This window comes from Orbicella franksi, chromosome 9 (genome assembly GCF_964199315.1).
Source record: "Orbicella franksi chromosome 9, jaOrbFran1.1, whole genome shotgun sequence".
Lineage (NCBI taxonomy): Eukaryota > Metazoa > Cnidaria > Anthozoa > Scleractinia > Merulinidae > Orbicella > Orbicella franksi.
The window spans coordinates 5477301-5503085 of NC_138153.1; the positions used below are offsets into that span (position 1 = coordinate 5477301).

Here is a 25785-nt window from a genome sequence, read left to right on the forward strand (position 1 = left end):
TATGTTCACTTGATTTCCACATCCTATTCAAAATTAACATGCAGACGTTTTTTCATTGTGTTGCTCGTCACAGTCAAGCTTACGCCTCGGGGCAGGTGTCTAAATTAAAAGCTTTTAAAATAAAAATTTTCTTTCCGCCTGAGAACATACCGGTTAGATAGAATTCGGTTAACCTTCGCTAACAAAGGGACTGTTGTTTTAAACTCGGTCATCACGACACCAAAGCAAGTGCAATATTTAGGGTTAATTTTCCAAGCTTCAAATATTTATGCGATAAGTGGAAAATTCCTGATGCTCTCAAAGTTTTTGTATGGCTAGCGAATTTCTATCGTATCGAAAACAAAAACATCGTAAACAAACGAACACGGTTGTATGCCGATTACAAATAAGACGAGTTCAGCAACATAGTTCTGATGTTATGCCTTAAGGCTATGTTTGGACACAGTCGAACTATTTCTAAAGCATTCTACATCATGTCTACATGAACGTGACGAATCGAATAAACCGGTGGGTGCTAGCGAAAATTGTTACATACGGCCACAGCCGGCGCGTAGATAACATGTTAGATCGGTCTGGAGACAGAGCACTAAGTTTAGCTAAGTAGCGCTCGTGAAATTTCCGTTCGTGTTCCTTTTCGTCAGTATCCAGTTATTTTCTTACTTATCTAGTGCAAAGTTTACTGTATGACAAGTAGAATAGATTAGGTATTCCCCGAGGATAACGAAAGATGAAGAAACAATATGTAAGCACACAATGACACACAGAAAACCAATGTGGAGTGCAAATACTTACGATCTCTCTCCAGCAGAAAATGGTACATAAGCGGGCTCAGCACGGCAATGAAGAGCAATATGAATCTGTTCCTTTTAACAACCGTCCAAATCATATTTTTCGCCCTATCAAACATAGACAATAACGCTTTGAATTAGAGCAGTATGTGCCATCGGCCGACATGGCCCACTGAAGCGCACTGTCTGACTGACCGAGAGAGTCTGAAATCCAGTTGTTACCGTCACGTCACACAGTCGCGTGACAGAGCGTGACATCGAAAACGGGAAGTTTTTGCGCGTTTTTGATGGCCTTACAAAAATAGAATGTGATATTTAGGGGTGACAAACTTTTGACGAAAACAATGTCGAGTCGAGATAATTATCTCAAACAGAGCGAGAGCTGGGTATGAGAGTATTGGAACGCTGTTTCATGAACTTTCTATAGTGATTCTGTAGCTAAATCACAAGGGAAGAATGTTATTATTATTATTATTATTATTATTATTATTATTATTATTATTATTTTCTTTTTGGAATTGAAATAAATAATTAATTAATGCTATGGCTTTGTCAATTCCAAGCCCGCCCACTCCCCAGACAATCGTCGGGCATTGGCCCTTGACAACCTTTCCGGCCCCAGGGTAGGCCCGAGGATGTTTGCTATAACTGATCAGCCCGGACATAGTACGAGGTGGTACGAGGGAAATGGTTTGGAAACTTAGCAAAGTTTGTTGTTTGTTTTTGTTTGCTATTTTGGGGGTTGACCCTGCACAAAACCTGGCAAAATACAAAAGGTGGACTAACCAACAGAAGAATTGCGATTATGTAATTCATGCATAGTCTGCTTGTTTGCTTCTTTGATGTTTACCGGCCTTCCTAACCATTTTCCTTTATTAACTATGGCTCGGGAGTGGGACATTGTTTAAAAATACCGTCGTACATCGTTCGTTGTCTTTCGTTTTTTATCATTATTTTCTGATTGCCTTCAAAACAAAACGCATGAAACTGAGCTGATTAACTTCGTTGGAGTCCTACACTTTTCGAACGAACCCGAACCACATGCAGGGGCCGACCGAGGGAGAGGGTGCAGGGGGTACGCATCCCCCCCCCCCGAGATGAAGTCTTCTTCTTCTTCGTATTCGCTTTTAAAGTTTGTTTACCTCACTAGTCAGTTACACCATTCTTTAGTGGTGCACCCCTCCAAAGAAGTATCCCGTTTTGCGCTGGCGTCCAGTTCTCTCGCGATTCTCAGTATTCAATGATCAAATAAAAATGCGAGAAAATAGAGGACTGTGAACAGTCTTCCTACTAAGTGCCATATTAATTTTCTGTTGATGCAGTGGTCGCGGTGTTTGCATGTATCATGTGTCTGCTTTTCATTTCTTAATGTGTTAATTCTCTTGATAGCTTTAACGCCAAACAAAACGAATTTGTCGATGAGATACAAAGTATCTCTCATCACTTAATTGCATTAATCGACTTTGAGGAAATTCCGTTGACGCAATTTGGGTCTCACATTCGTATCAAATAGGAAAAAAAATAACACGATCTGCGTTATGTAATAATGTAAAAGATATAATCTCATGGGGTTTCGCTCAGGAGCCGCCCTGAGAATTTCACACTTTCAAACTTGTGGACTTAACTTTTTAATACAAGGAAGAAGGACGGGCATTTTGATCGTTTCCGCACAATAGGCAGCATTGAAAAGTTGAAAAGAAAAATTTTGGCAGAATTTATAAAATTTCCAGTTTCAATAACCGAAAAAAATATCAGTCTGTTCACGGGTCCAACGTAAAAAATATTAAAACTCTTTTCACTTACCGGTCTTGGATACTGATTGTTATAAAGAGTAGTTAAGTTGCTGTGGTTGAAGACTTCTTTAACAAAATAAAAACGCTAGGATCATGTGTTGTCCTGCCATAAAACTAAGCCACGTTTGAGAACCCAAAACGTCACGATAGGTTTAAAACGACATTTCTGCTCGCGTTTTGTAAATTATCTTAAGTGCTCACAATTGATAATGACAGCATAATGCACGCCTTTGACCTCTTTTATCTCTTACGCCAATCAGAGGATATTAAGAATAGAAAAAAAAGTACTTATTTAACGCAGATGAACAAACCAACGTCGTGTTCACCATGTGAAACACATCAAATACAGACATTAGGCATGTATGACGGAAATTTGACAGCAGAAGGGAAATTTAGAAAATGTGAGCCTTAGGCAAGTGTTTTCTGCATTTCTCAGGTTTCTTTAAAAGGCTGAAGTGTTTTATGGTGGAATACGAATTAACGTGGCATCCTCGTGGGGTTAATGGCAAGCTCGCAAAACAAAGTACTCAGGTTTTTTTTTTCGTTTTCCGTGTTTATACAGCTCAGTACAAGCAAAACTGGTATTTAGCCAATCAGGGTGGAGGCAGAGTAAAATCTACTTTAAAAAGACACTTTGTGAAATTGACCATGTGGACCATATGTCAATATTTGCGTTGGCACAAAAAAAGGAAACTTCATTCATTATATGACAGGTTTCTAACGGAGGCTCAGGTGAAGTGGAGCCAACTTAGGCCTTTAGGCAATTCAAACCACGGCTAAATCTCTTCATTTTGCTACCCTGCTTACGAGAAGACGCCTTACGTTGTGAACTCTGTTTAGAAGGACAATAATCCCAGCCGTCAAATACTGTGTTCAAGAATAAAGTTTTAGAAAATGATAGTGCTGTTCTGTTCCTATTACAGTAGAGCTACTCGAACCGGGCCGCTTGGAAAAGATCTCTCTCGAACAATAGTTCTTAACAAAATTGTAAACCCAACGAAGTACGAAGTGTTTCGAACCTCTCAGGAAACTTTGGCATTTGTTGATTGGTTAGTTTCGATCGTAACTTTTGCACGCTTTTCAACGGTTTCGTGGTTGAACCAACTAACAAAAGCGGTTACCCAGTTTAAAACACTATATAGTGTGTTATAGAGCCAAATATTTTGAAATTATGCTTTAAGAAAGCTTAGTTTTGTAAGCCAAGCTTAACTTACATACTGTGGAACACTCAATTCTTGAACGTCTCTTCCGTTTGCCTTGGAAACGTTTCACTCTAGAACTTGGTGTTCGGAAGTTCACCTGTGTAACTGTTTGTGTTGTTCTTGCGACTTTAGCTTCTACCTACCATGGATAGATCCAAGGTTAGCTGTTTCTAAAGATTATTCTATTTTTCTAATTTTCAATTGGTTAATCTCCGCTCGCCTCATCAAGTCAGCTGCGTTCGTTTAGGATTTACTTCCGAGTACTTTGTTCAGTATCACTGACCTGGTTTAGCGTTGGCTTGAATCCCGGGCGTAGCTAGAGTTAGATAAAGGTGTGTGCATTGTAAAGTTGTATTTAGCAGAAGTAGAAGAAAACGTAGCAGAAGAAAAAGACGGAGTTGGAGTCATATGTGTGTAAGACGTAGAACTCCAAAAGACTAAACTCAGCGAAAAACTCAGGTGTCAGAGTCCCAGTATCTCTCGTTGGTGTCAAGCGACAATCAGTTAGTCCCGTACAAGTGAATTAATAGACTTCTACTTTATCTGAATTTTCTTAAAAAATATATATAATTTAAAAAACTCAAAACGCGGACTAGTTATCCACGAAAACGTGACTTTTTAAAACAAGTCAACGATCCGCAAACTGTGATACGCCAATTAAAATATGTCAACATTTTGAGTTAAGGACCCATTAACCGATTTTTTCGAGCCGTTGCCAAGGAAAATTTATTTTCATGTAACCTCATAATTTTTAGTTAGTTAAGAGTTATTTCATGTGTTTTAACTTTTTCATGATCAGCAACACTAGTGATGACGTCATCAGGCCACGCCCATGGTCATGTGACTAATACTGAAAAAACGCAAAGGCTCCCAGGCAAATTACTTTATCGGGATTTTTTTCATTGATGTAATATTTTAATTTAAATCCTCATTACGCTATGCATAGATTTTGTTTCATTTCTAAAAGGTCAGATTTTGAGAGAATTTCAAATTATTAAAAAATTCGTAATTTTCCGAAAAAAGCATGATTTCGAAAAAGGAATGCATAGCTATGTTTCCAACGTTGGCTTTGATCGAAATCCGTGGAAAAAGGCTGGATTTAATGAAAAACAGCGTTTCCTTTAGCATTTAAAGAAACCGGAAGTGCGCCCGATATATATTGGAAGTTACCCTATTAGCGCGTGCGCAATTTACACTACCAGCGCACTTCGGTAAGATCAAACAAAACCACACGGAGTTAGTTTTTCTCTTTCTATTGCTCTTGTTTTTCTGTCTTTCTCTTATTTTGTCTTTGCTTATACTTTTTTTACTTTGCATTTTGTGAAACACAGAGAAAAACATCTAAAATGTAAGCGAATTTGGAAGTTATTGAGTTGTTTTTGTAAGAAGCCGGAAGTGAAATTAGGCAATGCGCGCGAGCGCGCGCATAAATCGGTTAATGGGCCCTTAAGGAAGGTGGCCGAACACAGTTTTCGCGCGCGCTTTTGGTGATGCAATTCAGCGCGCGCACAAGGATTGCAAAAAACAAACATGCCGTCAATAGAGCGATCATTTTATTTACTCAGCACCCGGAGTGTCTGTGCTATTTTTCTCTATAACTGAACGTAGTGTATTGATGGCTTTAGTCTTTTATCACAAATATATGTTGGAAAGGGTAAAGATGCAAAGAACTCAGCAATTCTCAGCTTTTTCTTTGTCACCGAAAGAACCCAGTTAACTGCAGCGCATGCGTAGTAAGTCAAAAAATTGCGATTGAATGAAAATTTACTCTCTCGGAAATACGCCTTTTTCTCGAGAACCACTCATTAGAATTTCACGGAATTTGGCACGAAAGTACTTTAGGAAATAAGTAACTGGAGTATTGAAAATAATTGAACTTTAACAAAGAAAACTCTAGATATTCCAGTAAACCTTCAACAAGGGATAATTAAAGATCTCTCTGTTAAATTATTAGCAAAAAGGTGTTAACTTGTGAGAATCGTTACAAACTTGTTGCATGCAAATTATAAAGAAAATCTAATGACTAGATTTTCTACAAATAAACAAAACCGATTTTAAAGGCCTGTTTATTTTTATTGGTGTTGCCATGGCAACGGCACATACGTCAGCTTAACCATAAAAAAAACAAAGTTTGTGTTGTTAACTTGCTTGATGCCATTTTTGGCGACCGAGAGATCAAGGGTTTTAGAGAAAAAGGTGAATGAAACACAGGTATCAAAAACTGTGTTCAGCCACCTTAAGCAGTAACAATTTTTGCAGTAATCCCATCCGGGAACTCGTATTTCTGATATTTCGCTTCTTCAATTTGTTTATCCCTTGCGTCTTGCAATTTTTTCCCCAGAACTCTTTCCTTTTGTTAATTGCTTTCGTCTCTTAAGCGATAGACTAGGCGATTTTGCAAGGTTCTTCGCGTTCCCAAATTTGAATGGAAGCGCAAATCGCAAGCAAATGTTTCGTTTCTGCCCTCTTCTGGCACACAAGTTGATAGCACTGCGGAAATAACGGCGAATTTAATCGCTGATATCTGACATTGCAGCCTCTTCAGACGCTCTTTTCCTCTGCTTCGAAGAGTGTTTTTCCATATTCTAGTTATAAAAAAAGAAAAAAAATCCGCGCTCGACTCGGCTCGCCTGTTCAATACTATTGCGTTATCGTTTCTCTTTTTCCCTTTTCGTTCTTTTCCATTTATCTGCTGATTTGGTTTATAAGCTGCTGAATGACTATGTACGCTCATTCTTGACCTTGGTGTATAAATAAACGAACAATTATTCTTGTCACAAGGTCTGAAAAATTTTGTAAACGAAGCTTTCGACTGTATCGCACAGTCTTCATCAGCGATTAAAGTGAGCTCACGTTGTCACGTAAATGCAAATTGTTTAATCACGTGACAACAGATGGTCAAAAATGGCGGGAAGATCATAGCCCCCGTCTCTGTTCAGTGTTGGGCGTTGACGTCTGATGTGGATGGCCTCCTTGATTTTCATTTTGATATCTACCGACTCTTTATCAAGAATCTTGACTCCTTCCCAGTCGATCTCGTGGTTGGCCTGAGACTGGTGTTCCCGGATTGCAGATGTTGTTTGTTTCTGATGTTCACCCACTCGCTTCTCCAGAGTTCTCGCTGTCTCGCCAATGTAATGCTCTCCGCAATCGTTGCATGTGATGTCGTATACCACGCCCGTCTTCTTTTCGGTTGGTGTCCTGTCTTTTGGATGGACTAAGATGGACCTCAGCGTGTTGTAAGGCTTGTGGTATGTGCGGATGTCTTGTGCCCTAAAGACTCTACTAAGATGTTCTGAGAGTCCAGACACATAAGGCAGGCCTACGGAGGTTGGTCCAGGTGTCTCCGAGGTGCTGTTCTCCTGACTTGTGGGGCTGGGTCGAGAAGGGACTTGAAACATCCAGCGTTTGTAACAATTTGCGAGTAGAGCATTCTGGATGTGCCCTACTACCTTTGCCTTATCTTCCTCCTCGCTAACAAGGTGTTCTGCTCTGTGTAGGAGGGTCCTCACAACTGAGCGTTTATGATGTAGATGATGGTTGGAGGTGAAATTGAGATATTGAACCGTGTGGGTTTCCTTTACACAGTTGTTTTTGTGCTCCCATCCTCATTTACATGGGCACACGTGTCAAGGGAGGGTAGTTTACCGTCTTCCTCTTGCTCGCTGGTAAACTTTATGCGAGGGTTAATGCTGTTGATGTGTTGGGTGAAACTATCAATTTTGGCAGCGTGCATTTTAGTGAACGTGTCATCCACATAACGATACCAGATGTCAGGTGGGTTGGGTGCCGTAGATAGGGCAAACTTCTCGAAATGTTCCATGTACAGGTTGGCAACTATCGGCGCAGTGAACAGGAGATCCCATGGCAGTGCCTTTGTTCTGTTTGTAAAAGTCTCCACTGTACACATAACTCAAGAAGCTGCGTTAGTTGGTCAACATTCTGACATCTGGTATCGTTATGTGGATGACACGTTCACTAAATTTGCATTCACGTGACAACGTTAGCTCACTTTAATCGCTGATGAAGACTGTGCGATACAGTCGAAAGCTTCGTTTACAAAATTTTTCAGACCTTGTGACAAGAATAATTGTTCGTTTAAGCTGCTGAATGTTTCACAACAGACTTCGCTTTTCCCAATGCAAAATTTACTGTAAATTGCACATTTCCTGGAAAGCGTTCCTGTTGCCTTCTTTGTAACGAGACTCGCTAGGGAGTTCTAAGTTGCGTTTCACTGGTTGATGGCATGGCCGCGTTGACAACCGCTTTATCGAGGTGCAAAAACTGTGAATTTCTTTCGAGGCGAGAAAACTCGAAGTTTATTTTTGCGTAAATTACCTCTATTCACATGAATGAATAGGGTATGCAGGTTTTATAATTTATTAGCTTTACAATGTTATTTAGTTTACCGTGGGTTTTCTTTAAAGCAGCGCGCCAAGAAAGCAGTTTCGGGAAGGTCTACAGTATTAGACCCCGATCCAGCCCAGTAAAAAATGAACTTATATTTTATCTTCCACTGCGTGAGAGCCAAAATATTCGAGAGTATTCTAGACTCGAATATGTGATTGTGACGCAATAGAATCCTAGAGTATTCAAGCCGCACACAACACGTGACGTACACCTGGAATATTCGTGTCGAATATGGTGGAATACGCTCCGTTTATAATCGTTCGAGGATTTTCGTTAAAGTATACCACACATCTGTTGTAATCCTAGAGTATGATGGCGAACCCTTTGTAAAAAGAACCTTATAAAAGAAGGTAACAGTTCGGGTGCATAGCATTCTCCTGGAAGCAAAATTTAGACCATGAATTTAAAGTATGTGCGATCTGCGCGTATATACGTTTATCCTCGAATAGGTGATCTTGACGCCAAAGCTATAGAATTCTAGAGTATTCATGGCGTGTACAACCGTGACGTGGACCTGGAAAATTCTTATCGAATATGGGCATACGGCAGGAGCACGACCGTGTATTCCTTCGTTGACCAGAACAATTGCACTTTTTTGGTTCAAGTTGTCGGCGCAGCGCATGTGTTTTGCTTGAGTCAAGAAATTTACACACTTTGTTCTAACTTCGAATTCCCCTCATTCGGTTTAGACCGACGTTTTCGGGATAATCACTACAAAGCGATTTCTCTTTGTGTGACCCGTCTCGTCTGAAGTGGTTAAATACTGGACAGCACGAAATCACAAATTGGACACTACGGGATACGTAAAGTTCCGCAAAGTTAAACTGACTAGAGTCACGTAAAGCTGCGCAAAGTTTGGTTAGTAAGAGGAATCAAGCTAGTTTCGGAGAAATTCTGGTGTATTGAGCGGAGAAAGTCCCGAGATCTTCAGACAAATATCTTTTCTCTGTGGGATGAGTTTAACTCCGGAGCCCGCAGGGCAACGAAAGTCCTAAATAACGGTCCAGTAGCTTCCTCAACATTACGTTTGAACAAGTAATCACAAAACGTATTACGAAGATGAAAACACTTTAATCGGATTTTTTCCTCGAGGTTACGTTTGAAACGAAATTGACTTCAAATGTGTTTCGAAACGACTTGTAACGAAATGAGAGAAACGACCTACATCAGCATTCTGAGTGTCCGACCTTCAACAAGCACCGATCAGCGTACGAGTAAGTTAAGCTTAAGTTTCCAGGGTAAAGTTCAGTTGTAAAGTTTGCTTAAGATGTATGGAATTGCCTCTGGTTGTAAATGTTTCTTTATCAAGCAGAAGCTATACATTGGAAGTCAATGTAACCTTGATTTCAAAAGGAACAGCAATGGGAATGATGGTGAATTAAACCATTAAGGTCATTCCACTGAAATAGAACCTACATTGAGATTTTTGTGAAACTTTGCCTATTGACTGTTTATATTATAGGAACTTAAATTTTGAAATAAAAATGAGGGGTCCCCATGTTCGTTTAGGAGCAACAGCACCTTGTTTATACCCAATAAATCCATATAATAGCACCATGATTGTAGTCACGATTGCTTGCGAAATTCACGTTTCCGACGATTGTTTTTTGTTCTACACTGAGAATTGGTCCATATTTATTTGACACAGAGAAATTTATTACTAAGTTCAAAACAACAGAAAAAAATGATAGGTCACCGTACTCGTTTGCGAGAAAATGACGATTTACCTCTATGGCGAGGTCCAGCCGTAAAGAGAAAGCCGCCATTTTCTACTGCGCGCGCGCTAATCACGCGTGAAATTATGCGCAGTAGGGATGCGCAATGCAATACTGTGGAATGACCTTAAATCAAACTACTGTGTAAAATTTACTGATTGATTTATTATGATATTTTCCTTAGTACTGCAAGCTTGATTTGAGGTTTCCCAGTGTGGATTTACACATAAACTTAACTAACCTTTTATGCGTATTGTATTTTAATCATAGGATGAAGTAAAATTGGTAATGCCTTACTTAACAAATAAAGAAGCCTCGACTGTGCTCTGTTCTGTTGTAAAGCACGCAGGAAGCGGTAGAGCACGAAAGAAGTGTAGGGGAAAACACGAGACGAAGTCGAGTGTTTTTCCCTACTTCTTGAGTGCTCTACCGCTTCCTAAGTGCTTTACAACAGAACAGAGCACAGTCGAGGCTTCTTTATTTGTTTTATGATGAAGAATCCGATAATTTCCCCACGCATTTGGCTGAATTTTCAAACCAAACTTTATTTTCCAAACGAGCAAAAATGGCGTCAGCCGTGAACTGTTCTCTGATAAAGCACGCTAAAATAAGCCAATCACAATCCTTGTTAGAATTGTTCAAATAATTTGATTGGCTAACGAAGCGACAGCTGTCAATCATAAACTGGACTTCAGCTAAGCTTTCAGTTTCGAGTAATGTTTCGAGTAGTTTGAGCGGCCTTCGAGAGAAGAACGGTACCTTCGAAGTTCGCTTTTAAATTAAATTTTAAACACGGATCTAAAGGCAGGTGAAGGTTTATAGTCCAGAGGAATCCGGCCGTATTGTGGCCCATGAAAACGTGCACTTTTCCAGTGGAAATTACGAAACGCGGAGCTCAAAGCTTGCGGATGAAAATGAAAAATGCCGAGTTGAATTTGAACGGAGCTACAGTTATTTACGGCTTGTAGCCGCATGCAGCAAGACTGCCCGAACTAGCGTAAAAGTTAGAAAGACTAAACGGCTCCCACTGGTTCTACTCCGACCACAGAAGAGAATGTCAGAGCAAGCTTTGCACTGACCACTCGTCGGTTCACTTCGCTGAGATGACCGGAGAACGAGCGTTACTACACTACATGTAAGTGTTTTTTGAGCAATTGAGCATTTTTACAAAAATAAAGCTTCTCATCGTAAACAGAGACAGTTCAGTTGTTGTTTTCTGTCGTTGTTTTACTTCTTAAGTATAATTTCTGCCTTCGTAACAAATATAATGTCTTTTATCCGGAAGCACTGTTTAGGTTGAGAATTTGTTTATTTCGCTACGTGTTTTGTCGGCGGGAATCTAGCAAAACTTGTTATTTTAGTACAGTTTTAACGCTACTGTTGCTAACAATGGTCTCTGTGAGCCCTATTTGCTACAGACAAATAGCTCGTTTCCATTGCGTTTGTCTGAATCACAGGGGATGTTTAATTTGGGTCAAATTTGTCAAAATTCCGAAGCAAAAATTTGAAAGCCAACTTATCGTCATCAACCCGTGCTCTGTTCTCTGATAAAGCACGCTCTTTCAGCCAATCAGAGCGCGCGTTATATGAAAACTTTATTATAAATGTATGTAGAATCCCTGGCATCCTTACTTGAAGAAAAAAAAGGAAAACCTGTGAGGAAGAACCCTGGCTTGCAAGATACATGTATGTATTTATGACTATTTAGGGGGCCATGGAGATTTTTTAAGATTTATTTTTGTAAGAGCTTTTGAAAAATTATATTGGCAAGCAAATTTTGGCATTTCACTTGTCAGTCTCTATATATTTTATATATAAACAAGGTGATTTGCAGATCTGTTTTCAGAGTGCTCAGTCGTAAACTAGAGCGTGATTATAACAGATGACGAACCGAGCAACTGTAGATTTGACTTGACATTTTATTACTTTTTAGTTTCATAGTACACAACTTGTGTGCAGCACTCATCAGATAAAATTGCCAAATGCGAATTTACATCATTACACTGATTTGAAATACACATGCAACCGTTGGAAATATGATAGCTACAATAAATGAATGCTTTTACAGAAAAAAAGGAAAGTTGGAAATTATAGATAAATGCCGTTACTATTGTGTAACAACAGAAGCTTTAAAAGTTAAAATTTAGCATTTTTCAGGAAGAATTTGTTTGCGTGTCTACATGAAGGTATCAGTTCATTCCATTTATTCAGAGAGGCTAACTCAGGTTTACAAAGGTACTTCCCCCAGAGGCATAGGTTACATTGATTTGAAGTGGGGTTATATGGGGCAGCTTGCTTTAAAATCTTTCAAGTGACTTTGAACTTTGATTTATTGTCAAAGTCACTTGGAGGCTGCCCCATATAACCCTGCTTCAAATCGATGCAACCTATGCCTCTGGGAGAAGTACTTTATTATTTGCAAACCTGAGTTAGCCTCTCTGAACAAACAGAATGAACTGATTAGATAACTTCAAGTAGACATGCAAACAAATTTCCCCTGAAAAATGTTAAATTTTAAAATTTAAATCTTCTCTTGCATTTCAATAATAACAGAGTTTATTCGTAATTTCCAACTTTCCTTTGTTTTGTAAAAGCATTCACTTATTGTAGCTATCACATTTCCAATGGTCGGTTGTGTATTTCAAATCAGTGTAATGATGTAAATTCCCATTTGGCAATTTTATCTGATGAGTATTGCACACAAGTTGTGTAGTATGAAACTAAATAGTAATAAAATGTCAAGTCAAATCTACATTTGATCAGTTCGTCATCTGTTATTTTATATATACATTATATTAAGGTACATGTAAACCCTGTTTCATTGATGACCACTACAAATTTCAAGACAATTTGCTATAGTAATGTCAAACTACAGTGGAACTTTGATATAATGAAGTGCCAAGGAATTGGCAAAGTATGTTCACTTTAACAGGGTTTCGTTGTATCAAGGTTCTTTTCCATATAGTCTACTATTACTGGGGCCATGAAAATAGTTCGTTATACTGAGGACCTCGTTATATAGAGGTTCGTTAAATCGAGGTTCCACTGTACTAATTATATTCCTTCCAAAGGTAAATATTGAAAATTGAGTTTTATCACTCATTTAGGTTATTAGCCTAAGGAGGAATTTGTTTGCATGTCTACATGAAGTTATCTAATCAGTTCATTCTGTTTGTTTAGAGTGGCTATTAGTCCCTCATTTCAGGTTAAGAGCTGAAACTTCAGAACAATATTGAATTTGATACTCAATTTTTGACTGGATTAATTAATGCATAAAAAGTTTGCACCATATCTAGCAAAAAATGAAAGGCTTCTAGAGCTTGCCTACCTTTGTCAGTGCAAAATGAAACATAACCTGTAACCTTGAACATTGTTGCTTGAATTGTTTTTAATGTTTTTAAGCCCACAAACTCTGGCCCTCACATCCTTTCATACTTTGTTTGCACTGTAAACTTGATTAATGTGCAACACAACTCTCTCTTCTCTCAAAGGCATTTTAAGTATGTTTTTATATGCATTAGAAACCCAGGTGCTTACAGTGTAGCTTTCCAAATGTGATAAAACCTTTTGGTCATCAATCCTGTCAACACTTTGTGTTGATCTCAGGTCTTGGTTTGAATTTTCAGCTCTTTGTCTTGAGGTTACCCTATATCTTTCAGAGTGTCTTGCACCCACACCATTTAGCATGTCTAATTAAAGCCAATAAAGCTGGCTATCAATCTACATGTACATGTATACCAAGAATTTTGAAATAAAATGAATTGTCAAAATTTTCAGGGTTTCTCTATGCGAGCATCCAAATCACTTTTTGAAAGCTAAGTCAAAGTGAGTCTGCCTCAAATTTTGGACAGTAGCTCGTTTAACATCCATGTCTGTTAATTTTTATTTTGACATATTTTTTCTCTGAGAGTGATTTTTGAATGATCACTCCACCATTCTTTAATCCTGTTTTGGAAATGTTCTGTAACTTTTCACTGCGATTGAATATAGCAATACGCAGGCAATTTTTTTTAGCGTTTTGTTTCCAGAAACTGAGAAACAAATCAAATTAACAAGAAACAAAGTTCACTTTGACTTGTACATGTAGCTTTCAAAATGTGATAATAATAATGATTTGGATGCCAGCACTAAAAATGTCTAGAAAAATTTGGAGATTCATTTTATTTGAAAGTCCTTGGTATAGTTTGATACCCAGCTCTATAAGCTTTTATTTGATATAGGGTTTACACACAGTGTCTACAGATTAAATCGGATGCACTACATCCCTTTTGTGTGAGACACCTCTAAAGGTGTATGGTAATGTTAAGAGGGTTCCAATTGTTGAACCAAATAAAAATGATGTTAAATATGCAAAGCAGCAATTCATTAATTCATCCTTAATTCTCTTTCTAAACATAGCAGCATCTAGTTCTAAAGTTTGCATACAAAATGTAAGTGTTTTTTAGACTGCTTCTCAGATGGTTCCTTCTGCTTTTTCATAATATAGCAGCATCTAGTTAGAAAGTTGCACGCAAAATGTTATAGAAGTGGTTTTTTAGACTTTGCCTCTCTAATGCTTCATTATGCCTTTTCATAACACAGCAGCATCTAGTTATAAAGTTTGCAAAAAAAAATGTTACAGTGTTTTTTAAAGACTTTGCTTCTCAGATGGTTGTGCTTTTTCATAACAAAGCAGCATCTAGATATAAAGTAAATGCATACAAAATGTTATAGTGTTTTTTAGGTTTTGCTTCTCAGATGGTTCCTTATACTTTTTCATAACATAGGGTCTTGGCAACGTAAATTCTTCCATAGTTCGATGAAAATAAACATACACGAACAAGTAACAATATAAGTTTTATTATTTATAAATAAAGTATTATTTGAAATGAAATGAAGATGTCGCAACGGCAGTTGTTTACTTTTTGTTGGGATAACATGCATATTGTCCTGGTAATTTTCTTTCTTTTGGGTGGGTTTTGTTAGGAATCCAAAGGAATTAAAAAGTGTGTTACACTCGGCAGTTTGAACACAGTTTGGGGGATATACAAGCTTTGGTATGGGTCCTCAGTACTTCACGTTGGCGTCAGTATTCGATCACGAATACGTTTCATACTTTACATGAGTCTCGTGCTCTAGTCGAAGAGGAGACATGAATTGAAGTGTGTCGTTTAGAATACCTTAAAACCTCACGTATGCCTCAGTATTCAAACATGAACACGTTTCATACTTCGCATGAGTCTCGTGTCCCAGTCGAACACCACAGAACACTTGAAGTTTGTCGTTTAGAATACCTTGAAACCTCACCTTTGTCTCAGTAGTCAAACATGAACACGTTTCATACTTCGCACGAGTCTCGTGTCCCAGTCGAACACCACAGAACACTTAAAGTTTGTCGTTTAGACTACCTTAAAACTTCACGTATGCCTCAGTTTCAAACATGAACACGTTTCATACTTCGCATGAGTCTCGTGTCCCAGCCGAACACCACAGAACACTTGAAGTTTGTCGTTTAGAAACCTTAAAACCTCACGTATGCCTCAGTGTTCGGTATCCGGTCGTTTCGCCAACGTCTCGTTCGCCAACGTCTTAGGTCGATTCGCCAACGTCCTGAGTCGCTTCGCCAACGTCCTACTGGTCAGTTCGCCAACGTCTAAATAAAAGTTTACCTTCACTTGTGTGTGTTGTCATTTATTTCATTCCCTTACCTAGAGTTATTTTCCATGCAAGAGCACCTCATTATTTACGACGACAGTTCTCTGCTACGCTTCCCCTCCCGCTAAGATTGTTTTTTGTATGAACACTAACGGGGGGAGGAAGCGTAACTGATTTATAACAATCAATACAGCTTGGATGTTACTAAAACTACGAGTTAAAAGTCCTCTGTAAAAATCTAAACATTCAGCATTCATTTATCACGCGCGCGTGTGTAATTGACCTTTCTTTTCCTGTTTGAAAAAAAAATCAAAAGTTTCGCTATTGTTTAGAATATGTGAAAAAGTCACAAGTCAAACTACAATAGACACTAATTAGCGTCGTCTATGTGATTTTTGTTTTTAGGCTTATTAGAATATGAATGTTTCCTGTTAACCAATCAGAACTGTGAATTTTATCACGCTTACCTTTCTGATCCGATACCATAAGTATAAAAGGCCCCCAAAAATACTGGATCTTCATTCGAGCTTTAGAGCAACTGAATTCAATTCGAACAACTCAACGTCATGAATATCTACAACGTGTGTAACTTCTCCGTTCGCCCGCACCAGGAATACCTCCAATGTGAAGGCTGCTACCGATGACAACATCGTACCTGCGATACTGGAATATCCCGAGCCCAGTACCGCGCCGCTGTACAGTCTGGAGAGGGAATCGACTGGAGTTGCCAGGTGTGCAAGGAGACACCATGCTTCGAGAGTACCAGAATAGAGGAAGACATGGACTCTTTGATCAGTGACCCCTCAATAGTAAGTACAAGCACTTATGTTTATGTAACTTAGGTTTTTCTAGGTTACTTTTCGGTCTTAGGTCTTAGAAGACTCCTATATAAGTCAGTTACATTGTAAAGCGTAAATTCAATTTACAAACAACAAAAAAATTGTCCTTAAGTACTGTTTAAGTTTTAGTTACATCTGCTTTAAGTAAAAAACACGAACATTGAACATTGTCCTATCTTTTAGCCGTATGCAAGCCTTCCTGAACCTGAGAGTTTTGAAGAGAGCGGGACGCCACTTATTCTCAGATGAAAACACTTTCGGTGAGTTTTGGTTTTGTCAAATACTACCGCTCTAACCAAACTGAGGACGAAAACCTTTTCTTATTTCATTGTGATCGTTATAAAACTATTAGGCAGCAAATAACAAGTGACATTGTACTAAAAGTTGCGAAAACTAAACGACTAAACTGAGATAGAATTATATCGAGCAATTATGAGAAGATAGTCAAAACTTAATAGAACTTAAAAGGAGAGACAACACGATTAGTTTCTGATATCATCTGATACTGTAGCAACTGTTAAAGCATTACCGTTTATACTTTTTTGAGCACCTTTTTTAATTTTTTACTTTAAGGTACAAGAGCTTGGCCTTCAGACGGCTTACTCTCATCGGACTTTGGTATTCAACAGTCAATTTTCACCGCGAAAATTACCGTGATGTAGCGCCCATGAGCCGGCTTGTGAAACTATCAAAAACATGCAAATTGATCTAAAGTCAGTCAAGCGAAACTGGCAGCGACTTATCATTTCTTGACCCAAGGATCACCCAAGGATCAGGATTGCATTCCAAATATCAATAAGCAGTTTTTTTTTTTCGTTAGTACTGGATATATGACGAATTGACCGGTAGGACGTTGGCGAAACGACTTAGGACGAGTTGTTGGCAAAACGACTCGTTGACGAAAAGACCGCAGTTCCAGTATTCAAACATGAACACGTTTCATAATTCGCATGAGTCTCGTGTTCCACTCGCACGCTTCGGAACACTAGCGTGTTGTCTGACTGAACTACGCGGTAGCGTATGTTACCTTCATAAAACCCGTTCTTGACGACGCAAGACATCTTTGGCTGTGAAAAATGTGACATAACTTTCGTATTCATAGCGCGCGATTCTCGAAAATTAGAGCATACTTGACGTATTCATTAAGGCTGGTTTTCACTAGAGCATAAGCACAAGCACAAGCATAAGCATAAACACAAGTGAAAAGAGCCACGACATAAACATAAGCATAAGCAGAAACATAAGAAGAACGAACCCACTTATTTGTCTTGTGCAGTTTTCACTAGTAACGCGCTCGACATAAGCATAAGCATAAGAACAAGAAAAACGGAACTGTCCGTTTTTCTTGTGCTTATGCTTATGCTTATGTCGAGCGCGTTACTAGTGAAAACTGCACAAGACAAATAAGTGGGTTCGTTCTTCTTATGTTTCTGCTTATGCTTATGTTTATGTCGTGGCTGTTTTCACTTGTGCTTATGCTTATGCTTGTGCTTGTGCTTATGTTCTAGTGAAAACTAGCCTTTAGTATTCGAAGACGTTCACGTCAGAAGTGGCGTCGTGCATCTCGTGTTCCAGTCGCAAACTCTCGAACAACTGAGAGTATTCGAAAATGTTCGAGTCATAAATGATCGCTATATCTTCGAAGAACATCTAAGGCCCAGTTCAGACGCCGAACTTTTCATGAGCCGAACCTAATACGTTGAATTAAGTACATGAAAAGTTCGGCGTCTGAATCAGTTAAAAACGGCTATTCGAACTAAATTAAGTTCGGTGAATTAAGTTCGACGTCTGAATCAACAGGAGTACTTTTGAGAATTTGGGTCGGTCCAAATTTGAATTAAGTTCGGCTCATGAAAAGTTCGACGTCTGAACTGGGCCTAATGCAACATTAATCTACCAAAACGTGGCCCGTATGATTTATCGAACACTTCGAGTCATCCACGAGTATTAAATTTGAACATGGAAAAACAGGCCGGATTCCTATAGAATATTGTTCTGCTCATTAAACCTTTTGTTTGGGAGCGTTCTTGTTGTGGTTGTGATTTGCTTAACCTGCCCCTTTAATTCCATCTGGAAGGCGAAAGACACCGAAAACCATCATTTCAGCGACACGTTCCGTTCAGGACTCAGCTCCACCCGGCCCCATCACCACCAACCACACCACCACCACCAACCTCCAACAGGGTTTGCCGGCAAATTTTGACAATTTGACGTCGACAAATTTGGAAGCCAGACCACGTTATTGTAATCCAGGCCAAGGCATTTTGCAACACATTGACAAGAATTGAGTTGATTAAAGATCAACCCTATACTCACCAGTAACGACGCACCTGGAAACTAGAAGATGATACGAGTGTTGATTTTTCTCTAGCCAATGGAACGCTCACAGGATACGCCATAAGCATCTGAGAGAGAGTGAAAAACAAAGGACCAATTAATATAGCAGAAAAATTCGATCGGTTGTGAGAAGTAAGGAAGTAACCTCTGGAAAGAAAAGAGGGGGTTACCGACCAATATAGAGGGTACCAAGCACTTTACCTGTTTATCTTTCTTCTCGATGGGCCGGATCAGACGTCGCGTAACATAGCGACATGAGTTTCATGCGCAGCAATGATGCGCACAAACAATGGGCGGGAACGTCACAAAGCAATTCTCTTCCCCAGAGCCCACGCGTTTTCGGTCACTGGTGACCGGAACGCGCGACACTCTTGACAAAATCGAAAACCGGACCGGAAATCAACTTCAATAAAGGTTAATGAATGTGCGTAGGTAGAGTTACCGCTGTAACTATAATGCTGGTTCACCTTCCGATTTCTCCCAGAACTCTCGATTTATTGGTGCTACAAAAAGTATCGCGGCCGTCTCGGAAAGAGATTGCAATTAAAGCAATTAGCTCTGCGCGCCCCGCTAGACCACCTCGTCTGTAGGCTAGCATAACTTTTAAGTGTTTAACGGGAAGTAAAACGCAAGAACGAGAAACTATTCACGCTATAAGTTCACATTTCTATTGTTTCTGTATTCTCCTATGGTTTATCCATGAAGATATAGTCTACACTCAGGAAAGTCTGGACGGGGTAGCTTTATTTCTACGGTTAGGCCTACTGTCTACCATAATCCTTCCGGAGCTTTTCGAAAACGCTCTTCAAACCAGAGGAATTTGAAAACGCCGTCTTTTCGTTTTCGTGTGGACGGAAAATATTTTTAAAACAGAACTTTTCGAAAACGATGCAGTCACGAAAATCATGTGATTTCTCTGACGGAGTTTTCCTCAGACACAAATCTAAAATGACCTGTGGTTGTTGCGTTTTTAAATTTCTCCGGCGTAGTGTGGACGAAAAACATTTGATGCGTTTTCACACGGAGCGGAAGCTCCGTTTTCAAATTTCTCCGGCGTAGTGTGGACGGAAAACATCAGTTTGATGGGTTTTCAGAATGAAATCTCCGTTTTTTCAAATTCCTCCCGCGTAGTGTGAGCACGGGGCCTAACAGGATCACATTCGAGCGTATTGCTACCGACTGCACGACAAGACACTGACAAGACACAGAAAGGACTCGGCTGACGGAGCTAAATTGGACCCGGCCCTCTATTTAATCTGTTTTGTGTCGATAAATCATTTCGGAAATTTATGGTCATAAATGGCTACTCCCTAATAGTTCTTGACCACACAATGCGATCTGTCGGCCTCTCTGGTTTGCGTTCAGGGGTTACTGATTTCCCAGTTCCTCTAACAGTGATTTCTGTTCTTTAATAATAATTAACGAGCCAGAAATAATTTATGCTGGAACCGTCGGCTCCAGGGCGTCGGCCGAATCACTGAGAGATTTGAAAATGATGTAAAAATCAACACAAATGGCGATATCAAGGGCGTCATTCTTATTACCTCGAAAGAACGAATATATTTTTGTTGGATGGGAAAAATAAACAACGTAAAACAATAAACTAAATTGATGTTAAAGATCTATTGTCTCTGATCGTATTTTTGTTTAGCTTCTTTGTCTTTATTATTGAGCTGGACCAACCTGTTAATTTATATAGCTTACAAATGCTTTATTTTACTTACCTGTTGTTTCCAGTTTCTTCAGCAGTTTGGTGAGGCCGTGATAGGATGTGTTTTGGGTTCGAAAACTTTGAACTCGGAAACTGGCTTGCGGACGCGGAAGTTTGTTTGCTTTTTTCGGTGAAAGACACCAGAAAGCTTTAACAATACATGCAATATGAGAGCTGTATGTGTATATAGCACCAGTTTAGCAACATGTTGCACTTTGATTGTTCAGTCTTGGGTGCACGGTACCCGGAAGTTGAAGGAGTCAACTAATTAAATTGATTTAATGTACTTTTTTCAATAAATTTTGAAGATTCTTTACTGAGTGAAATGCTCTGTTGTCAAGTTATTGACGCGGCACATAAAAAGTTTCCCGCCAGTCGAAAACTTGTGCAGCCAGTTCCTTACCTGGACTAAACTTAACTGTAAGTCATAGCACAGTCAAAGCCGTATCACTGCATTGGCTCACAATAATTTGGCTCCGCAAGGCACATTCTCTAAACAAAACTCTCTTATCCTGACCCAGCATGATGGTCAAGTCCTTTCGGATCCTGTGAGCCAGGTAGCTAATTGATATCAGCCCTAATTTGAAGCAGGTTGCGATCGGGCGGTTTTTTTTTTTTTTTTTTTTTGCGTAGAACAATGCGTGATCGTAGAGGAAAGCTGCTACTCCCTGTTTGGGAGACTAGACCACCATAGTTTACCTCCCAGCGTTATAGTTTTGGAAAATTCCTCCAATAATTCACAAGTACCCATGAAAAATAATGTAGTTTAATCCCTGAATTCTCCACCCACCTGAACCCTTGCTCCTCAACTTAGAAATGAAAAGGCTGGAAGCGAGAAAAAGGAGAGTCCATACGCATGTGCAATCCCTTCCTTTGCTCAGGTTCAATCCCATGTTGGTTGCAACCTCGTTCCCAGGGTCTCTCACATCTTACCGCCCGCAGGGGGCGGTAAAATGAGAGACCCTGGGAACGAGGTTGTGTTGGGTGGTAAAGGGAGAACTCAGGAACTGCACGATACTGTTGATGCAGGAGATTCCAGATGGCTCTTCATAAGGCTACTCAAATTCCGGGGGGGACTCCCATATGAAAAGGACGGGGGTGCTCGTCGTACCTTTCAGGGGTTAAAAAAGCGGTTTTGGTACCTCCTAGTGCGTTTAGCCTCAAAAGTTCCACAGCGGGAACTTTTGCGGTACATTTTAGGGTATTGAGCCGAAAACACTACGACAGGAGATAATGTGTTGTTTTAGAATTGGTATTTCTAATAGCTGGGTGAAAAACATTTCAAGCCACGCCCACAAAACAGGGTCGTGGTACCTCTTAGGGTTTTTTTTTTTTCAAAATTTCCGACGAGCACCCCCGTACTTTTTATATGGGAGTTTTACCCAGGACTCATGATCAAACCAGTCGTCAACGGCGAGTACAGGGCAGGAACTGAGAAATATCCTATGTATGTGTTCTATCGTTTTCGTGCTGCGCAAACAATTTGGGCGGATTGAAGTAACTGATAGATAAATAATGACTTACTCGCATGACATGGCGAAATGCTGGAAATTGCTTTCTGGAAACCTCTTAGCTTTGACGAAATTAGAATCGTCAATAGCTAGAGGGTGTTTAATTTAGAACTGCTGAAGGTCAACCGAATGATTGACCTAAAAACTCTTTTTTGATGTATATACTGTGGGCAAACAACATGATCTTACTTGTTCTCTGAACGTAGCGATGTTCTTTTACAAAACTCCTACTCCTTGACATTACGTTGTAAATAGCCCTGGAGATTCCAGAGACGTTTTGTCTCAATTTTGACACTGTTATGTTTTTAGCTGATAAACAGTTCCGGTATACATGATATATATTGTACATTGGAATCTCTAAGATGAAAAGATCAGAAAATTAAATAGTCTTTCTTAGCGGCTTTAATTGTATAAAGTTTTCGAAATCACTGACCCTGTCAGACAGGACGCGATAAAAGCCGTATTTCATGACCTCGATAAAAGCTCGAGTTCGAAATTTCACTGATTCTACGAGGTGATGGTCCATGAGGTCGAAGGCCAAATTAATTATTACCTGATAGAAATAGAGAGCGAATAAACTAATTGTTTAGAATCCTTCCTAAATTTCTTTTAAATAACGATTTACATTGTTTCCCTCTACACAACTTCCGCACTTTTGTGCTTTTTAATTTTGAGTCGCACAACAGTTGTTTTGTTTATTTGCTTTCTTTAGTTTTTTCCGGGAATTGAATTTGTTGTTCAATAACAAATAAAATCTCCAATCTTTTCACGAAACATCGGAGAAATTTGAGAAGAAAAATTCTTTTTACGTGGAAGACTTCAGCGCACACTAATGGTTGACATTGTACTTTAGGCAATCAGATTGCAGAATTTGCATCAATATACTGGTAGAATTATACAAAAACTCCATAGAAACAGCTAAAACACAAGACTAACACGAACTCTTTTCAACAATGGCGCGGGTAAAGAGAATTTACAATTCGTGATGACCGAATGAACTATATACTTTTTTTCTCTCTCGAAATTTTTCCTTAAAGAAATAAAAAATAGTGGTGTATCTATCGAGTTACTGACTTATTGAACACTACACTCTCTTTTTATAAGAATATATTTCAGGCTGAAATTACCACGAGAAATTTTGCACAAAAAAACAAAACCATATAATTTTCTGCATGGAAAATTTGTAACTACAATACAATTATGTGTTTTTATTTTAACTAAACAGTATGAAATTCTTACTTTCTCGTTCAGCATTTCTCGTTCCCCAAAATCCATCCCTCTTGATCGGATCAAAGAAAATAGTTAATTCTTCTCTTTTAAATGGCACTGTCAATCACAATGAAGACCCGTTTTGGGATACATTTCACTATAGTTAAGCAGCAAGCGAAAATCAAAACAATATTTGCACATTCCTACAAAGCCAGAAGATCCAAGTGATAGAATTATTAAGCTACAGGCTCTTGAAGTTCAATGACTTGTGGGGCAGCCTCATCAGGGTCTATCAATACGGTTGTTCCTACGGCCATCCCCATTTACTTCCGCGATGTTTTGTTGCGGTCGCCGTCTTTCTCTAAATAACAGTTCTTCAATTCGTTTTGCTTGATGAAAACTTCGCCTTGTTAACAGCTGGATGGAAGCAACGCGAAAACGCCTACTTCTCACTGCGTACATCAACGGGTTAAATAAAGAATTTAGAATACTCAGCAAGGTGGCGAGGATGAGAAAACCGCACGAAAATTCAGGCGAATATCCCTCGACACCGGCCTGTCCAGCTGCCATAAAAAATACAATGGTTGGAACATAGCAGATCAAAGCCATAACACTGATTGTCATTGTAGTTTTCACAATTCTTATCTCGTTGAACATTTTTTTCTTGACTTCAAGGGAAAGCTGTTGACCCATGGCTTGTTTCTTATAGCAGCGCACTTCTTTATACACAAGGACACAAAAACAGAAAATTAACACCACGCAGATTCCTCGCAATGTGTTGCTGAGGGTGAGAAGTATGTCACTAATGATCAATAAAAGACAAGTAGCAAGAGCGATGAGCCATGCCGTTACTGAATAGATCACTAAACTGGTGTTAGTGACGCTCCTGTTATGAAAAATAGGGTGTTTTAAAGCAGCATAACGCTCTCCACTAATCAAGACAAGATGATACAAGGATGCGGTGCAAAAAATGTCAAAAATCCATCCCAGTGCGTCGGTTAAAGCGCAGAAGTGTGTAGTCGAGACATTGCCGCTTGGTAAAAGTAAAATAATCTCCATGGCAACATGACATGGCTGAACAAGTAAACCCACTGAAACGTCTGTGGATGCCAAGCAGGCCAGCAGTATGTTGGCTTTTGTATTTAACCTCCGTTTGGTTTTGACGCCGACAATTACCAAAACATTTAACAAAATCGTAAGCGAGCACGTGGAAAAGTGCACAGCTATCGAAAAGATAAGCACAGCCTGAATGGAAGTCAGAAGAAAAGGTTTGCGTAGCAACTGAGATAAGAATACGAAATAGCACTCTACAGTTCTGGATCCGTTCTGAGTCGAAGAAATAGTTGAATTCATATTCCATGTAGTTTAATTCTCGGCGAGCGTGCGAGTGACAAAATTTTGCAGCTGCCAGTATATTTACCTGTGTTTGGTCGTTACAGTCAAGTAGTTTTTATTTTTCGAGGGAAAAAATAAAGTATTTCCTTGGTGTTATCCATAATCCACTAATAACCGTACACTCGCTTTGAATGCTGACGTTCACTTGAACTTTTGTAGCAATCCTAACTTGCTGTGGATGTTCCCAGGAAATTTATCAACACATCTCAACGCTCCTCGCACGCAAATCAAAAATTTCTCACATATCGCGACAAAAGGGATTTCTATAAATTTCAGCCGAGGAAGAAAAGACATATTAAAAACCCCAGATGATACGATTAATCATAAACACGACAAAATACTTGAACTTGATTAGTTACCTTACAAATGATCAAAGAGACCAGGGGTCTCGAACCTTACGATTACAGAACTGTTTCATTCACATATTCCCAATATGAAGAAAAGCACCCTTCATACAAGAAGTTTCAGGCGTATACACTTCTCCATTTTTAGATACAGATGGACTGAAAATGGCTCTACGGGCCCGAAAAGTTTCCGGGGCTTTCGAGAAACGGGTCCCAGAGCCTAATTACTTATCACTAAAGTGGTCGATAAATCACTGGTGTAGCAAATTCACTTTTTTATGCCAAATCAATTGCAAAATCGTGAACTAAGATCCTGCTATCTCACAGGAGAACTTGAAAAGTAAAATGATGCTAAGTCAAAGACTACTGCAAGGCTGACACGACGTAGTATATTTGAAACAATATTTCGCTTGGCCAGACCAGCCTTCTTCAGGTTTTGATGTTACTAAATTATGAAAATAAAATGAAAATGTTATATTATGGTGGATGTCGCAACACATATTTCGAAACTAAAAGGAGTGGCGGAAATTACTTATACAAGTTGATACAAAGAAAACAAAACAGAAAAAGATAGAAGTATGTATATATAATAAAGTTATAAATAGCATTTTAAAAACCGTGAACATAAATCAGTTAAAACATATTTTTTAATGACGCTGAGCCGCAATTCGCTGTTGTATTAGCACAACATTTTTTTTCGTTTTTCTGTTCTCATAATTGAATCGCTTGGCATCAGAAACCATAATCGAAAATGGCTCATACAGTCATTTAATTGGCACTTTCAAACAGAGATGGAATACTCTCAAGCAGGAGCCATAATCGGGGACGGAGACCGTAAGTCTTGGGATCCGCGCGCACCTATGATATGGGACAATTTTTCTATTTTTAGAACAAATT

The 25785-nt window shown here is 39.2% G+C and overlaps 1 protein-coding gene and 2 pseudogenes across 3 annotated transcripts in view; 2 read left to right on the plus strand and 1 right to left on the minus strand.

The window, feature by feature from the left end:
- The window catches only part of LOC145496890 (uncharacterized protein KIAA1958-like), a 5097-nt pseudogene extending 4408 nt beyond the window's left edge, over positions 1-689 (plus strand).
- Positions 1-19346, minus strand: part of LOC145496881 (alpha-1,3-mannosyl-glycoprotein 4-beta-N-acetylglucosaminyltransferase A-like) — a 37599-nt gene extending 18253 nt beyond the window's left edge. Inside the window, exons 1-3 of one of the 3 annotated variants that reach the window (XM_081476652.1) lie at positions 18920-19346; positions 18698-18786; positions 793-896 (exon numbers count right to left, since the gene is read on the minus strand). In XM_081476652.1, the coding sequence (XP_081332778.1) occupies positions 793-896; positions 18698-18786 (193 nt within the window). In that variant the 5' untranslated portion in view covers positions 18920-19346. Of the gene's footprint in view, positions 1-792; positions 897-2591; positions 3762-3795; positions 3923-18697 lie in introns of those variants that run through there. The other 2 variants (XM_081476653.1, XM_081476654.1) reach the window with 2 other exon arrangements.
- On the plus strand, positions 16109-16896 carry LOC145497295 (uncharacterized; annotated as a pseudogene).
- Positions 19347-25785: the final 6439 nt, after the last annotated feature.